This window comes from Carassius gibelio, chromosome A9 (genome assembly GCF_023724105.1).
Source record: "Carassius gibelio isolate Cgi1373 ecotype wild population from Czech Republic chromosome A9, carGib1.2-hapl.c, whole genome shotgun sequence".
NCBI classification, from domain to species: domain Eukaryota; kingdom Metazoa; phylum Chordata; class Actinopteri; order Cypriniformes; family Cyprinidae; genus Carassius; species Carassius gibelio.
In genome coordinates this window covers 16,519,358-16,535,372 of record NC_068379.1, presented here as the reverse complement: position 1 = coordinate 16,535,372, position 16,015 = coordinate 16,519,358, and the positions used below count along the sequence as shown (strand labels likewise).

The 16,015-nt window shown below is 37.7% G+C and overlaps 1 protein-coding gene across 1 annotated transcript; it reads left to right on the top strand.

The window, feature by feature from the left end:
• Positions 1-4,118: 4,118 nt before the first annotated feature.
• Positions 4,119-15,999, top strand: LOC128019801 (caveolae-associated protein 2). The gene is made up of 2 exons (XM_052606049.1): positions 4,119-4,747; positions 13,664-15,999. Exons 1-2 carry the CDS (start codon positions 4,211-4,213, stop codon positions 14,543-14,545), a joined length of 1,419 nt encoding a protein of 472 aa, XP_052462009.1. The 5' UTR covers positions 4,119-4,210; the 3' UTR covers positions 14,546-15,999.
• Positions 16,000-16,015: the final 16 nt, after the last annotated feature.

The following is a 16,015-nucleotide window of genomic DNA, read 5'->3' as shown; positions in this document are numbered from 1 at the left end:
GAATGTATGTTCATCAAAGAATCCTGTGAAAATATGTCACAGTTTACACAAAAAAAAATATTAGCCAGTGCAACTCTTTTCAGCATTGATAATATTAAGAAATGTATCTGAATTTCTGAATGTCTCTGATTTCTGAAGGATCATGACGCTAAAGGCTGCTTTGCCAACAGAGGAATAAATTACAGTTTTAAACAGAGAATGGTTATTAAAATTTTAATAATATTACACAATATAACTCTTTTTACTCTACTTTTGATAAAATAAATGTAACCTTGGTGGTCATAAGATGTTTCTTTCAAAATCATTAAAAATAGTAGGGGTAATTTTCCTCTCAAATAAAAAAAACACTGTTATCCAATATAGTTTTAATAATCTTTGTTTTCTTTTGTGGTCAATTTTACTCCAGTAAAATGTAGAAAAACAAATTGAGAGATAGAGGGAATTTACTGACCTTTAAAGGTCATGTGGAGGACGGAACCCTTTAGGACTAAGGAATTCCGCACATTCCTTGTCTGCAGAAGTTCCTATTTCATCCCAGACCTGTCCAGTGGAGTCCGTACACTTCCTGTTTGACAGTCAGTGTCCCACAGGGGTAAGAGAGAGCCTTAGTGATTCTGACTACATTTGTATGTTTGTGTTCTGCTTCCACTAAGCAGACCCTTTCTTTTTGAGCTCAGTGTAGGACGGAATTGTAGCCCTGGTGACACTGTGATGCAGTAAAGACTATGAATTTGGTATATGATTTTCACTTTGCTTTCTCTGTAGACTAAAAGAGCTCCAGTCAAACAGGACTAAAGTGCAAGAGGTACATACTTTACATTCTCAACAATGCTGAATCAGTTGCCAAACCAGCGAATACACCATCTGATCCATTCCAACAACTTCATAAGCCTTAACACATGTTTACAATGAATACATTTGCTTTTAGTTGAATGCCATTGTTTCATTGTATCTAAAGTCTCAACCAGAAACATAACAAGGTTTTGAAACAAACCAGATTACACTGGATGTGATTCAGCACAAAGTAGCCATTTAACAATGATTCATTTTTAATCTATATCCTGATCTGGTTGGGAATCATTGCTTTAAATATATATGCTTTATCGTCGAGCTGAACGGATTTTCAACACATGAACACATTCACATTCGGTATTGAAACTTTACTTCTCTAAAATGTAAAAAAGCAATTTGCTGTTGCACTGTACACATGCAATCCCATGTTTATTTTTATTTATTTTTTAAGCATATTATTTTTCTTTCATATGTGCTTACATGGGCTCCTTATACCATTTGGTTTTTTTGGTGTCCTTTTTAAGTTTTGGAGTTCTTTTGGAGTCTTTTTTTGGACATCTACATTTATCTTGAAAAAAGCTTGCAGAAAATGCTGATTTTTGAGAATCACCCTTCAATCTTTTGGCTTACTTTGCTGAATATAGCAAATGATAAACAAAATAAAGATTTGAAACAAGATAAATGGTCTATGCCTAATTTCATGAAGTGTGCGATTAATCACAGAAATTAATTTGATAAAAAATATATATGTCTATTGACAGCCCTATATATATATATATATATATATATATATATATATATATATATATATATATATATATATAATATATTTATTGAAGCTCTTTACAAAAATAGATAAATAAAGCAATGGAATGGCGTTTGATATAGGTGGCTAAAATACTGCTCTTTATGGCCATCAAGTTCTGAGGGAAAACATTTAATCTATCTGCTGCTTTTTTCGTCACCGGTCATAAAGTCCCAGAGACAAGAGAAAAAAATCTGTCTGCTATCGTTCAGCTAATTATTGAGATGCCACAAGCGCAATCTCTCACCAGGCACCAAACAATTTGCATTCACCTAGAGTCAATTTGAAAAACCTGTTGCAAGCGAAGCCATCTAAGTTTCAAAACAAAGGCATAACTTTAGTGTGCTTTGCAGTGACATGTCTTTTCATACTCCGGGGTTTTCCCATAAAGCTGAAACACAAATCATGCAACACTATATGAGTGACATCTCAGTAACAGTCACGAATAATATGAAACTTATAAGAAAGACGATTAAGAAAGATTAAGAAAGACGACTCTCATTAAACAGATTCAACAACAGGATGTTGTTATGTAACTGACAGGAAACTACACATTACTGAGATGTTTTACAGCATCATCCAACTACAGCAAGCATTCATTTAAATGTTTCATTTACTCACATGTGGTCCAAAAATATAATAATCTATATTATAATCTAGGATTTTGAAATAACAGCGCTAAACCGCAAGCAGGTTTATTTATTTATTTATTTATTTATTTATTTATTTATTTATTTATTTATTTATTTATTTATTTAAAGTGCAGTGATTACCTTCTACCTGCAGAGGTCAGGCCTCACTGCACTTTGTAATGGCAAAATTTAAAATTAGAAATTAGAAAGCGTTTTTAATGTTATAATTGAGTGAATTATATTGTAATTTACTCACTTTCATGTCAGTCCAAACATGTATGACTGACTTTCATTTATGGAACATAAAGAAAATATGTGGAGAAATGTCTCAGTGTTTTTTTGTCCATACAGTGGAAGTCATTGGTCACTAAAAAAAAATGTGGTTTCCAACATTCTCCAAAATATCCATTTTACAATATAAAAGAAAGTCTTACAGTTTTGGAAAGATGTGAGGGCAAGTAAATGATTTTGGGTGAACTTTCCCTTTAAGTATATGTGTTTTATTTATTTATTTACTTGGCCTGACCTATCTGTTGATATCAGTGTGTGGATATGGGGTCACTTGGGTGACGGTTTTTGATTTGTATCTATATTCTGAGCACATGACAGCCTAGGAGAGGGAGATAAATGCCTCAGTCTCAGGAAATGAACAGATATGAGAGAAAAAGATAATTTTATGTTAGATTCTTGACCTTGTCCTTTAATAACACTCCCAAACAGATATCTAAGCTATGCATGTAATTCTGTGCTATTGATCGTCATTATCCAGAAAATGACCTCTGGTCGGCTCGTTTATCTTTGATATGAGCACCACACCAGATTTCCAGGTGATGTGTTTACTTTCATGGTCACGGATCTATGAATGAGGTTGTGTCTTTCCTTCTCTTTGTTCATTCAGACTTTTGAGCAAGAGTCGACACATTGTTAACTTTCAAAGTCTGACCTGGGTTTAAAACCTGCAATAAATCATAAGACATAATTTATCCCAATGCACTTTATTTTATTTTAATTAACTTTAATTTATGATTATTATTACTGTGTGCTGTCTGCTGGATGGTCTTTGTTTATTGTACTTCCACTCTGTACAATTAGCATCATAGGTATTGTAAAATATGTTGCTTGTTCTCTCAGTGAATAATGTGAGGAGAGGTTTTTTTTTTTTCAGTTTATTTTATTTTATTACAGTTTGTGGTTTTTATTTTAGTTAACTGTAATAGCCCTGGTCTAAGCTGCTCTTTTCCATATGATAAAAGTGAATGAATACCATATTTTTAAAGCTTCAGTTTATATCAAGTTTCACTGTGTGGAAAGAGCGGCATGGACATTCTTCAAAACATCTACTTTTGTGTCATATAGTTTTGGAGCAATATGAGGGGATCAAAGCAATGATGACAGAATTTTCATTTTCGGACAAGTTATCCCTTAAACATGGCATTCATGCAGTGTGTATGTGTCTTGTGTTTGGTTTGAGTCTGGCATGGTGCCCCTGCCACAGATGAGCTGAGTTCTCTCTGTTCAAACCTTGATTTTCATTTTTCCCTGTGTGACATTTGCCAGACAGCTGTGAAGAGAAATGCCAGTAGAGATTCATGAAGGAATGTAGAGAGAGTCAGGTGCATTTACACCAATATTCCCTGACACAAACACTCCTCTTGCTGGAGTTGTCCAACTATTCACACATATGACAAACATTTTCAAAACCAATACAGATTGCAAATTCAAGCTGGTCAAACAATACTGAAATTACACTGAGGAAAAATCCACACCTGCAGTAGCACACTTTCACACTGACACTCTTTACTCAAATGTCTCTGATGGGCTGAGCTAAATACCACAGCAACCAGGCCCCTCCCCTGGGTGTGTGGGGAGTTTTTAAGTGGAGTGTTGGGAATGTTGTTTTTAGAGAGGCGCAGAAGGCAGGAGAGTGTCTGTGAGAGTCAATCTAACCCTGTCATTCAAAATCACCAGTGTTGACTCCAAGATGGGTGAAGACTCTTTTCACGCAGAGCGAAGCACCGCTACCTTACCCAGGGAGGAAAGCACCCCGACACCACCAGCCCCAAATGCTCAGGGTGATCTGTGTATCCTCCTTCCGAGCTTCAGTCCCGGCCCGATGCCCTCTCCGCCCCCCCTTATCCTTTCCCATACGGGCTCCAAGTCCCTGACCAGCCCCACAGCCCCTGGCGGCCAGGTCAGCGCCATCACAGTGATGGCTCTGCTCGACAAGCTGAAGGTGATGATCGAGACAGTGCAGGATAACCAGCAGAGGATGGAGAGGAAGCAGGCCGAGCTGGAGGGGGCGGTGAGGACGGTGCAGGGTGATGTGACCCAGCTCACCAAGAACCACATGTCCACAGCCAACAGCGTGGCCAAGCTACTGGAGCGATCGCGCAAGACTGGCCTCAATGTGAAGGAGGTGAGGGAGCGCCTGGATAGACAGAGCAACCAGGTGAAGCGTCTGGAGGCCAACCATGCCCATCTGCTGAAGAGGAACCACTTTAAAGTGCTGATCTTTCAGGTGAGAAGAATTATATCTTTCTACTCTTAAGGAACCTTTAAAGCCTTGAAGATAAACATATGTAGATACATCTGAATGTGTTTTTTTTTCCACACTTGAGGAACCTTTAAAAGACAAAAATAATGTGAATAAGTGGAGAATCTAACATGGTCATTCAAAATTAATAACTTTTCGAAGCCTCAAAGACCATTGATTGATAGTGTATCATGGATTCCACAAACTGTTTTCAGAATAAGAAATGTTTCTTGAGCACCAAATCAGCATATTAGAATTATTTCTAAAGGATCACGTGACACTGAAGAATGAGAAATGGCTGTATATAGTTTAAATTCCATTTAACTTTATTCAAATAAAAAACAGTTACACACATATATTTATATATATAGAGAGAGAGAGAGAGAGAGAGATCTCAACACTTGAGACAACTTTAATGGTTAAAAAAAATTGCTAACAAAACAAAAGAAATAAAAGCAATACTCAACCCATGCTTTCTCATTCTTCCTTTGATACAGGAATTTAGTATTTTAATTTTGTGTTTTTTCATTTTTAATTAGAAAAGTAAATGCAAATAAATAAAGTAAATAGTTTTAAATATTTTGTAACTGTATGTACAAAATGACAGCAGAAAAAGTTCGATGTAATGGTTTAAGTGATGTTTGACAGGACACGTGTGCAGTATCTTCAACGAAACTGAAGTGCATGGGAATTCTCCCTGTGAATACAGCTGGGATGAAATGTTTGAATTTTGTGCAGACTGCAGTGGAATGGCAATGTGTCCAAGAATGTGTATTCTTACAGTATGCATGCAATCAAGAGATTCTATGGCTAATCTTGAGGTCCCCACACACTCTCACATTCTTCTAAATTCCTTACCATAAAACTCGATGGTCACTTTGTTTACAATAGGTTTGTCTGGTTAAAAGCCTCTCCTTACAAATACGGGTAAAACAAACTGAGATTGTACAGTTGAGTCTTCTGGCTGAACCAGCTTTGTGACCTGTTCTTTAGTTTCCTCTTAACTTTGGTGAGGTGTTTTTGTATGTTCAGGTAATGCAATTTTACACACTCAGGAAGTACTATTATACTTTATGCCGGTTTGTTAATGTGAAAGGTGCGTTGTGTTGATTTAAGCAGCTGCGTCAGGCTCATGCTTTTAGAATAGGATTCTTATCTGATTACCCCGGAGCGAGACACATGCAGCTTTACATGCTGAGACACTGATCTTTGACTTGTAGAAGCAGGTAGAGGCATTTCTTATGGGTGTTAGAGTTCTGCTTTTCAAAATGCTTTCTGGGTATCAGTTTTCCTGAGGCAAAGGCTATTCAATAGCAGAATGAGTGCCAGTAAAACACAAACTTTTATCTAGCTCCTTTGAGACTAGTATACTGATTCCTCATGTCAATTAATGCAGCTTTCTGAGCATAAGGCTACTTAAAATTTTTTTTAAAAAAATAAAAAACATTAAAAATCTCACTGACTCCAAACCATTGAACAGTAACGTATATTTAGTGTTTGCAGTAGAGTAAGTGTATTCTCTCTCTCTCTCTCTCTCTCTCTCTCTCTCTCTCTCACACATACACACACACACACAGACACACACACTAACACACACACACTTAGTAAGTCTCAGAGAATGCTGAGTGTGTGTGTGTGTGTGTGTATGTGTGTGTGTGTGTGTGTGTGTGTGTGTGTGTGTGTGTGTGTGTGTGTGTGTGTGTGTGTGTGTGTGTGTGTGTGTGTGTGTGCGTGTGTGTGTGTGTGTGTGTGTGTGTGTGTGTGTGCGTGTGTGTGTTAATAGATATTGTCAGGTATGGAACCAAGTTTCTACCTTAGAGTAAAAATAAATAATAAAAAAGGGTAAATGTGACTTTTTATCTCATAATTGCAATTGCGTTTTGTTTCATGTAATTGGACTTTGTTTCCCCTAATTATGACTTTGAATCTCAAAGTCAAAAAAACAGACGTTCCCATGTCGTAAAGTGCCTCAAGGAATGAGAGAATAGCACAGGTGTGTACTTTCTCTCTTTGTGTTGGGACATTGACATGTTTGGCAATATAGCTACAGGTGATGTTTCATATTTTTTGCACTTCAATAAAATGCAAAAAAAAATATATGACATGATAATGATCTTTAACTTACTGTTTTGGGTCAAGACACTTTTCTTTTTTTTCTTTTTTGTTAATGGAAAGAGATGTACATATCCTTATTCCACCGGCCATTCAAACATTGGTGTATTGTTCTATGGAACGACACCCTATTGAAAGTAAACACAGCATGCAAACACAAGGGAGAGCAATCTCAAATCCATTCACTCTCAGAAGTTTGCTTTGGAAGAGTACTATTGCTCTTTGGATGTGCATTTGCTTGTTTTGTTTCATTTTTTGGCATCTGACGATGCTCACCCGCCTGTGTGGTAATTAAAAACTTTATGTGCACCATGCAAAGGCATTTGGAGATGGAAGGTGTGGTTTGAACACACGGAAAGAAAGAAAGAAAGAAAGAAAGAAAGAAAGAAAGAAAGAAAGAAAGAAAGAAAGAATACACATTGAGTTTGGCACTGAAAATGTATGTGTGTAGGAGAGAGACAGTCTGGTCAACTGCCTTGTTTCCCTTAACAAGCACTAATGATCTGCAGTAATTACTGCTCATTTAGGCCTCTATTTGTTTATGTTTAATGCATCACTGCCCTTTTGTGTTCTGAAAAATACATCAGTGTTGATTCTTGAAAAATGTGGTTCTACGTGCTGAGGCTCTTCACTGCTAACTTTGGTCTTTTTGTGTTGCCAGTGCTTGTGAAAGGATTATTAAATGTGTTCACAACAATAATTTAGACTACTGTTCAGATTTGATGCTGTTTCTAGACGTTTCCATGACGTCTAGAAGAAAAATACTTTCTATACTTATAAGTCATAACATGCACCTTAGTCATCTTCACCATGACTTTGAAGTGAAGTTTGGCAACCTACATGACTGAAAGCAAACATGAGGCTTTTATGGATAATCATAAAAAAATATTTTATTGCTTTTATGCTTTTGAAGGAAGGTGTTTCTGCAGTGGGCATTCACAAAAACTGCCATTTTTTACACCTTTGTAGTCGCTCCGACTCCCCTCATTAGTTCACCCTCTGAAATCCTGTTGAACATTGTCAGGGTTTATTTTGGCCCAGAGATGCCATGGATCGCCTTCATTGGGATGATGTAAGTCTGCTGAGATCCAAATAATGCCATGCCAGTCCATCGGCATGTGTTTAATTGTGCATTCCGTTATTTTGGCATAACAAAGATGTTTAATCCTCAATATCAGTATCTTCAATGAAAGGTAAAAAACAAATATGGGCATGCAAAAGTGAGTTTTAGGGCTGGGAGAAAGGTAACAATCCGATGACCCGAAACAGCCAGTGTTTACAGGCCTTACGAGAAAGAGCTTTTTATAACGACGGAGCAGGTTCTGATTAGACAGTCAGAATGATAATTCTTCACAATAACACTGGGTTATACAACAAATGCATTCTTTCATCAATCAAAAGCATGATTTCCAATTCCAGATTTGTATCAACTTCATGCAGTGCATGCACACAGTTCAGTGTGTTCAACAACAAAGAGCATTCATCTGAATTTGATTGAACTGATTTGATATCATCATTGATTATATTCTCTAACACTGAGAGCTAATTGTGCTCGGTGTATGTCAGAGATTTGTTCTAGCTGTTTTAATCTAAGAATTTCATTCAGGCTGCAATTATAATATTTTATGGACTCTTACATGTTTTTTAAGCTCAGGCTGGAATACAACGGTTGATGTCCTTTCATTATAATTCCTTTGCCGTGCCCTGAGCTCCTCCCTCAACCAACAAAGATTCACCTCAAAGGAAATCTGAGAGAAAAACAGAGTTGGGGGGAGAAAAAATGTCAAACAGACAGGCAGACTGAAATAAAGAAAGAATTAAAGAAAAAGAAAGAAAACTATATGAAAACAAAGCATGATAACTTCAAGGCCAGGGAAGATATTGTGACGGGGTAGGAAACAGCAGAGGAACAGAAGAGATAGAATTAACTGGATGAGGACAATGGAAAACAAACCGAAGTATGAGAGAGAGAGAGAGAGAGAGAGAGAGAGATCTTCTCTGCTCAGGCTTGTTTCGGCTCAATGTGCTGGATTTCTGGTTTGACAACTCGACTCCTCCCTTTATCATTGTACTAACATACAGCTTGCACATACGGCTGTTGTTTTCTACAACGTTCAGGATTACTTGATTCTAATTGGTAAATCGCAGCATTCTGCACTCAAATATTTTTGTATAATGGCATCCAAACTGTATATTTGGCTGTTGCTCCAGCAACCTTCAACTTTGTGGTAGATTCATATCTCTCGGATCGCTGCACGGATAATGTACAGCCTACAAACATCAACTGATGATGACCAATTGACTGTACCTTACTTTTATTTCCTTTTTTCTACTCATATTTTCAAGGATAAATAAATAAAAAAACTGATGTTTCAGTTTGGTGAAACAGAGCTGATATGGAATTTCAGGAGAGGTGTGTTAATATAATCCTGCTAAATGTGCTTTCCTGCCTCCTAGCCACGATTCCTCCAGGACACAGCTCAGTAACATTTGCAAAGGATCAAGGTTAAAGTTTGGTATGACTCATTCTGCACCACACAGATGTTTGTCCAGTCAAATGTTTTGAGGATTGAGAATACCACACCCCTGTTTCATAAATACCACCTACAACTGACTAACAAGCAGTGGTCCACTGCTTATTATAATTAAAGCCTGTTGGCTATTTGTTTAAACAGGCAAGCCATTTGATATGCCTTGCCCAAATGTACAGTTTAAATAAGAAATACGTCAAGGGTGAGATCTCAAAAGTCAAGCCCTGTGAAGATGAAATGATGCAGACACACTCATGGGCTCACATGAGTACATACACTCTAATTAGAAAAATGACATTTCAGGAAGCCTGACTAATCATGTGATTAATTCAAGAGGCCCGACAGACAGAAACAATGAGGCTTTTTAATATAAACCTAAGAGAGAGAATGAGAGAGAGAGAGAGAGAGAGAGAGAGATAATGAGATGGAACCAGACCCTTTGTTAAACAACTCACATCTCATCAGCTCAGACAATAATATGCCAGAATGTAAAAAAAAAATAATAATAAAGAAAATATTCTTACATTCTGCTGGGCAATAACCTCTGCTATGCTTAATTCAGTCAAAGACAGTTGAAAGCCTAAAATGGATTTTAAGTATAGTTTCCCCATAGTTTTCACCACAACGCTGCAGATCAGAGGTTTTGATAGCACATTGCTTTGCCCGGCATCTCCCTGAACTGTGTGTTCAAGCCAGTTGGCTGTAGCTTTCCACTTATTTTCTCCATCTAGAGAAAAGCCAAAGATTCCCTGAATTTCTTCAGGTAACGGATGAGTGAGCACATGTTTGTGTGCTGTATGTCATGTGTTTTATGTTATCAGATTCTTATTAATGTGTTATATAAATTAATTTAAGTGGGGTTAAATTAGAAAAAAAGGGCTTTAAACATCAAATCCAGTCATTATTTTAGTTGGCTATCAACTTACTGACACTCAAAACATGCGGATGTATAGACTTTTTCTGAGTCAGATTTGCATGGGAATTGACAGTTGCAGAATCATTTTCCTAGGATGAGAAAAACTAATTCCAAGCCAATTTATAATGTGCCTTTGTTGTTTTATTCTGTACAGTTTTTTTTTTTTTCATGGCAGAACAGTGTTGGAATAGATTTACAAAAATAAAAACTAAAACTGAAACAAAAATAAACTTACATAGTATTTTTAAAGCTAATTTAAAATATTAATAATAGTATATAAATAATACTAAAATACCACTGCTATAGTGAAGAGAAAAAAAACATTAAGAACACTTTCCCTTACCAAGAACAGATGCAATACTGCTAACATCCAGCAGTGACACATCCTTTATTTGTGTCTTTTAATAGTCTCATCCTCTGTTGTTCTTATATTTGTCTTTCCTCTGCTTCTTTCGCATTCTTTCCGCTGCCCTTGTGTTGTCTGTGCAAGCCTTACAAGCTTCATTGAGACACACACATAGCATTTCTCTCATCTCTTTCAATGTTTCCACTCCAAAATGTCCAGAGGCCTCCAGCGGGGTGCGTTAATTATCCAGGCTCCCATTACACACTGAAGCAGGGGTATCAGCATGTGACATAATGTTTTGAAAAGTCCCCCCCCCCCCCCATCCTTCAGTCCCCTCCTCTTTCTCTTCCTCTGAGCTTTGCAAGTCATTGTGTATTTAGATAAAGGTCAAAATCTGAAGTGTCTTGATTTATTGCAGTGTCATAAGATACAAGGCCGAGAAACAAATGTAAAGAAAGGTGGACACAGAGCATGATCAGAAATATTGAGCTGCTAAATAAAGACTGTAACATAACAGAGACTCGATTGTGAGAAAAATGTCACTAGAATGATATCATTCCCAAAGGATTTTGTAAAATATGCATCATTATATTAATATTAGTTTTACTTCTTATGTAATTTGTACCATTGAGACTCTTTTAATAAAGCCTTCTAATTGGGGTCAACCTACTACTGTGTGAAATTTCCCAGGCTTTTGGAGACATATTTCATATGTGCACTTTTCATCTGACAAAACCCTCAAGGTACAACCTAATTAGATTCGAGCTGAAACAACATATTTCAATAAGGGGATCATTTTTCTGAGTTTTATCTAATATCTCACCAAATCCCTTCTGTGTAGATTCTGTATATTACAGTTCTTGTACGGTTGGCTAAAAACATAATATAAAAGTGTCACCCAAGTTTCAGTCTTTCATTAATTATGAAATAGAATGCAGATGTAGCCATTACCAGGTTATCACAAATTAAAAGCTAATAAATGTATAAAACTAACCGAACACAGCCAACTCCCAGCTCTGGTTTCCATGTAGCTCTTGATCATGAGGGGTGTTACTCAGTACGTTTGCTCATGAAGAAACTGGTTAGCCCAGAGTCAACACTGGTTTTGACTGGATCTTTGCCCTCAGGGTGATACTTGTTATTCAAAGGCGAAATGTTAAAGAGGAGTACCATCCATCTGGGAAAAAGCAAAACACATTTTACACATTGGTAAAAAAAAAATCACTTTTGGAATAGGTTCTCATATTAATCAAAAAGGTGGGGGATTTCCAGTCTTTCGCTGGAATTTGTAAACCAATTTCTTGTTAATGGCACATAGTTTCATGGCCAAGGGCAAGAAAATGAGGATAAGGTTGTCTTTAAATTATGATGTTGTTCCATTTTATAGTGCATCTACTACAGCAAAGTAAATGTTTGACCACTGAGAGCTCTCAATGTCTAGAATGTTGCATCTTTATTACAAGTTAAATGAACAGGAACAGTTCCTTTAAATTAGTGAAGCTTAATGCTGAACACAGCTAAAAGAGCAATTTCATACTGAAATGCTGGCATAGTAACAAATCTGCCATTTAGATATTTGGAGCTTGGACAGATGATATGATACGTGCTCTGAATTTCTGGGAGTGTGTTTAGTCCCCTTAGGAGGGAGCAGGTGAGCGTGCAAAAGCTCTATTCATGCTGCTGATCCGCCCTTCCCTGAGGGTCAGATCTTCAATTTACTCCTTAAGCGTGAAGCATAACCCCCAGCAGCCGTGCTGGAGGTGTGTGTCAGGGGTCTGTGTGTGTGAGGGGAGAGTAGCGATAAGATAATATTCTGCACTGTCAGAGATTTGAAATGGTGTGGCATATTTGGTGATCTTTTTTGTTGTGGTTGTTTATTTTTGGCTTTTGCAAAAGGGAACATTTGTTTATATTTATCTGTATACATGCATAATCTATACAGTATACCCCAAAATCTTGACTTCACAAAATAATTACATTGTTAAGTGGAATAAGATTTCAGTTTGCATTGTAATGAATGTGATGTTTTAATCAAATGGATGGGTGTGGGGGAATATTCTGTCCTCACTGTCTCTCTGTGTGTATCTGGTATTCTCTACGTTATTAGGAGAACATTGTCCCCACAAGGATAGTAATACTAGTATATTTTAACCTATGGATAGTCCCCACTAAACATGGAAACCAGTGTGTGTGTGTGTGTGTGTGTGTGTGTGAGTGAGAGAGGTGTGTGAGTGAGAGAGAGAGAGAGAGAAAGAGAGAGAGAGAGAGAATGATTTGAGAGGGTGTGGCATATTTAGAGTTTTTTTGTTTGTTGCAGTGATTAAATGATTGAGAGTATTTTTTATTTTTTTATTTTGCATAATTGTTTGAGTGTGGTTAATGCATATTTGATCTATGTACATGCATAATCTCACAATAAGAAACAAAGGCAAAGAAGAAAGCAATAAAAATGATTGCATTAAACATTCATTGAGCTATGCAGTATACACATAAACATGACTTACTGAGATTTCGGTTTGCATTTTTATACATGTAAGTTTTAAATCAAAGATGTTTTTTAAAGGAATTTGGTAGTAAGAGTAAACCTCAACCTCTTGCCATCAACAATTGTTTTTTTTTTTTTTTGGTTTGGAGTAACTCCAAGACAATGCCTTCACATGCCTTGGGTATAGCTTGTTCTGCAACAGACAGGTTTTTCAGCAGTTTGCACAATATAACTTAAAAGAAAAACACTCACAAACTGACTTATCTGTTTGTTTTGTTTAATTCTAAAAAGTAGCATGTGGACCTGACACAACTCTTTATAGTGCAATATGCTACTGGCATTGGCAAGGTTGTGGGTTAAATTCCTATAAAATGCATGAACTGATAAACTGTTTTATCCAAAGCCAATGTCAGTTGGTTATCCAAATCATCTGCAAAATGTAACAACGTGAGAAAAATTTTTTTTTGAATCTTTCAGTTGCTAAACACATTTTGTTTCTCTCCTATTTCAGGAGGATAATGAAATCCCCTCCACTCTGCTTACTAAAGATGGCCTGGCCTCCACCTATCAGGATGAGATTGCTCCATCTGCACCAACTCCACTCACTGATTTACACCATTCTCAAGATGAAGGCCTACAGACCATCAGCCTCTCCTCTGATGACGGTGAGGAAAAAGGAGCAACCAGTCTCCTAGCAGAAGGTGGTAATGAGTCCCTGGATTTGCATGAAGATAGTTTCCCAGGTTCGGGAAGCGAACGTCTGGAGCGCTCCCGTGCTGACAAGTTCAAGCGCTCCAGTCTGAAGAAGGTGGATAGTCTAAAAAAGGCTTTCTCGAGAAGCAACATCGAGAAGAAGATCAACAGGATCGTGCCTCCAGAACAGCGTGAGAAGATCAGGAAAAGCTTCATCCCCAGCCACCCAAAGAGCTCCTCTTCCAAGAGCTCGTCCTTCCGCGGCTCTCCAATGTCCTTCCATGACAAGAAGGTACGAGATGGAGATGCTGACTCCTCCCAGCAGGCTGGGACCTCAGCCAGGAATCTCAGCCCAGTAGAAGTTCCCAACTTTGGGGGACCGGATGGTGAGCTGCCCCTGGATGAGTTACACTCCTCAGGTGAGAAAACAAATGGAGGCGATCATCACAGCCCCTCCACCCCGGGCAGTGGGGATGGAGAGGTGTTCATTTCAGATAAGGGTGGAGCACTCGAGAATGGTCCATCTGCGACTCTGGCTGAAGAGGAAGTGGATAAAGAAGATGATGACACTGATGATCATGATGAAAATGGGAAGGAGGAAGAGGAGGAGGAGGAGGAGGAGGAGAAAGATGCAAAACCTGCAGAAGAGGTATCCGTGTCTCCGCCATCAGCTGCAGCTACTGTTAAGCTAACTTCTTAGATATGGTTATGTTTCTAGCACTCTGACTTCAATCCACTTCTGAGACTTTGGGAAGTTTAGTTACTCCCTTGTGCCACTGGTATCTTGTCCCCAAGCTTGTTGCATGTCTGCTAAAATAACATTGGCCTGAATTAACCCAAAATATGATGTAACTATAACCTATTGTGTTAAGTTCAGAAATTAAGCATGTTTTTGTAGAAATAAATTCCATTTAGATTCCATTTCAAATAGAGTCTGTATAAAGGCCCAGAGAATGGTACAGCAGTTCAGACCACTGTCACCACAATGATACACCGAAATAGCTATATTTTCCTGTGGGAGCCTGTGAATACCATGAAATTGACTGAACTGAAATGCCTGAACTCTCACTCTCTATCGTTTTTTCTTTGTGTGTAAAAGAGGCAATGTGTGTGCCAATCTGTCCTTCGTTATGCTGGAGTCCAGACTCTTTTCTGTCAATGTACTGTACATAAGATTTGTGGTTTTTGTAAGCAGTACTGATTTTTTCACACAAAGTACTTTAATGCAAATGCCATGGTATTATCTGGAGTACAATGTTGAAACCATTGTATAATAATATGGTAACCAACGACATGAAATATCATTACTGTACCACCACAGTACTTTTATACAGTATACAGACACAAGAGGTTATATGTTGACAAAGTTATGTTTTTTTAATTTGAAATGTTAATTTTTAGAATGTTTATTAAAATATTTAGCAGCACTCAATCTCAATGCTTTATTCAATAAGCAGATGTCTATGAGGGCTGATAGCAGTGCTTGGCATGGTGGGAAACGTTTTTACAAATTTTCTGGGGAAATGCAAGCACAATTGACTGCCATCTCCATGGCAACCTTCCCCATTGCCAACAACTCTCAAATTACTGCTTAAGTGCACGACAAAGGCACACGTACACAGCTTGATAAATACAAATGTACAGTGCACCAGAAGTATTTGTGTGGCCAAACATTCTGTTTATGACAACTTCACATTCTTATGAAGACTAACATTGTTTAGATGATTCATTGATGAAATACTCTGTATTCTGCAAGAATTGCTGCCAGAAAGAATTCTAAACTAAAACACTTCCCCCAATGGAGGTTCTATGTATCTCACACTAAACTACTTAGTAGTACACACACTACTGAGACACAGGAATGGCACTTTAGGGTTGGCGATTCCACACTGCTGAAGTATGCAATACCTGCATGTTCTACAGGTGTGCAGCCTGCAGGACTCTTCACTGCCCCTCTCGGACCACACTGCTCCATGCTGGTGTTATATCATGCCAAGGCAATGATGCTCAACACTGATAAAACAACTTTGTCTGTGAAGCACCTTGGTCAGACTCTGCACAGCCGTCATGTTGTTTTAATGTGCTATATACATAAAATCCTTGTTTGTGTTTGGTGGATTTTGTTTACCACAATGAACAATTATCTAGACAACATTTATGCATTTATCGA

What these genes read in the sequence shown, in the direction of transcription:
- LOC128019801 (XM_052606049.1), top strand. Translation starts at nt 4,211, where the DNA reads ATGGGTGAAGACTCTTTTCACGCAGAGCGAAGCACCGCTACCTTACCC. An exon ending in TTAAAGTGCTGATCTTTCAG is followed by an intron (nt 4,748 to 13,663) that starts GTGAGAAGAATT and finishes CTCCTATTTCAG; the next exon opens with GAGGATAATGAAATCCCCTC.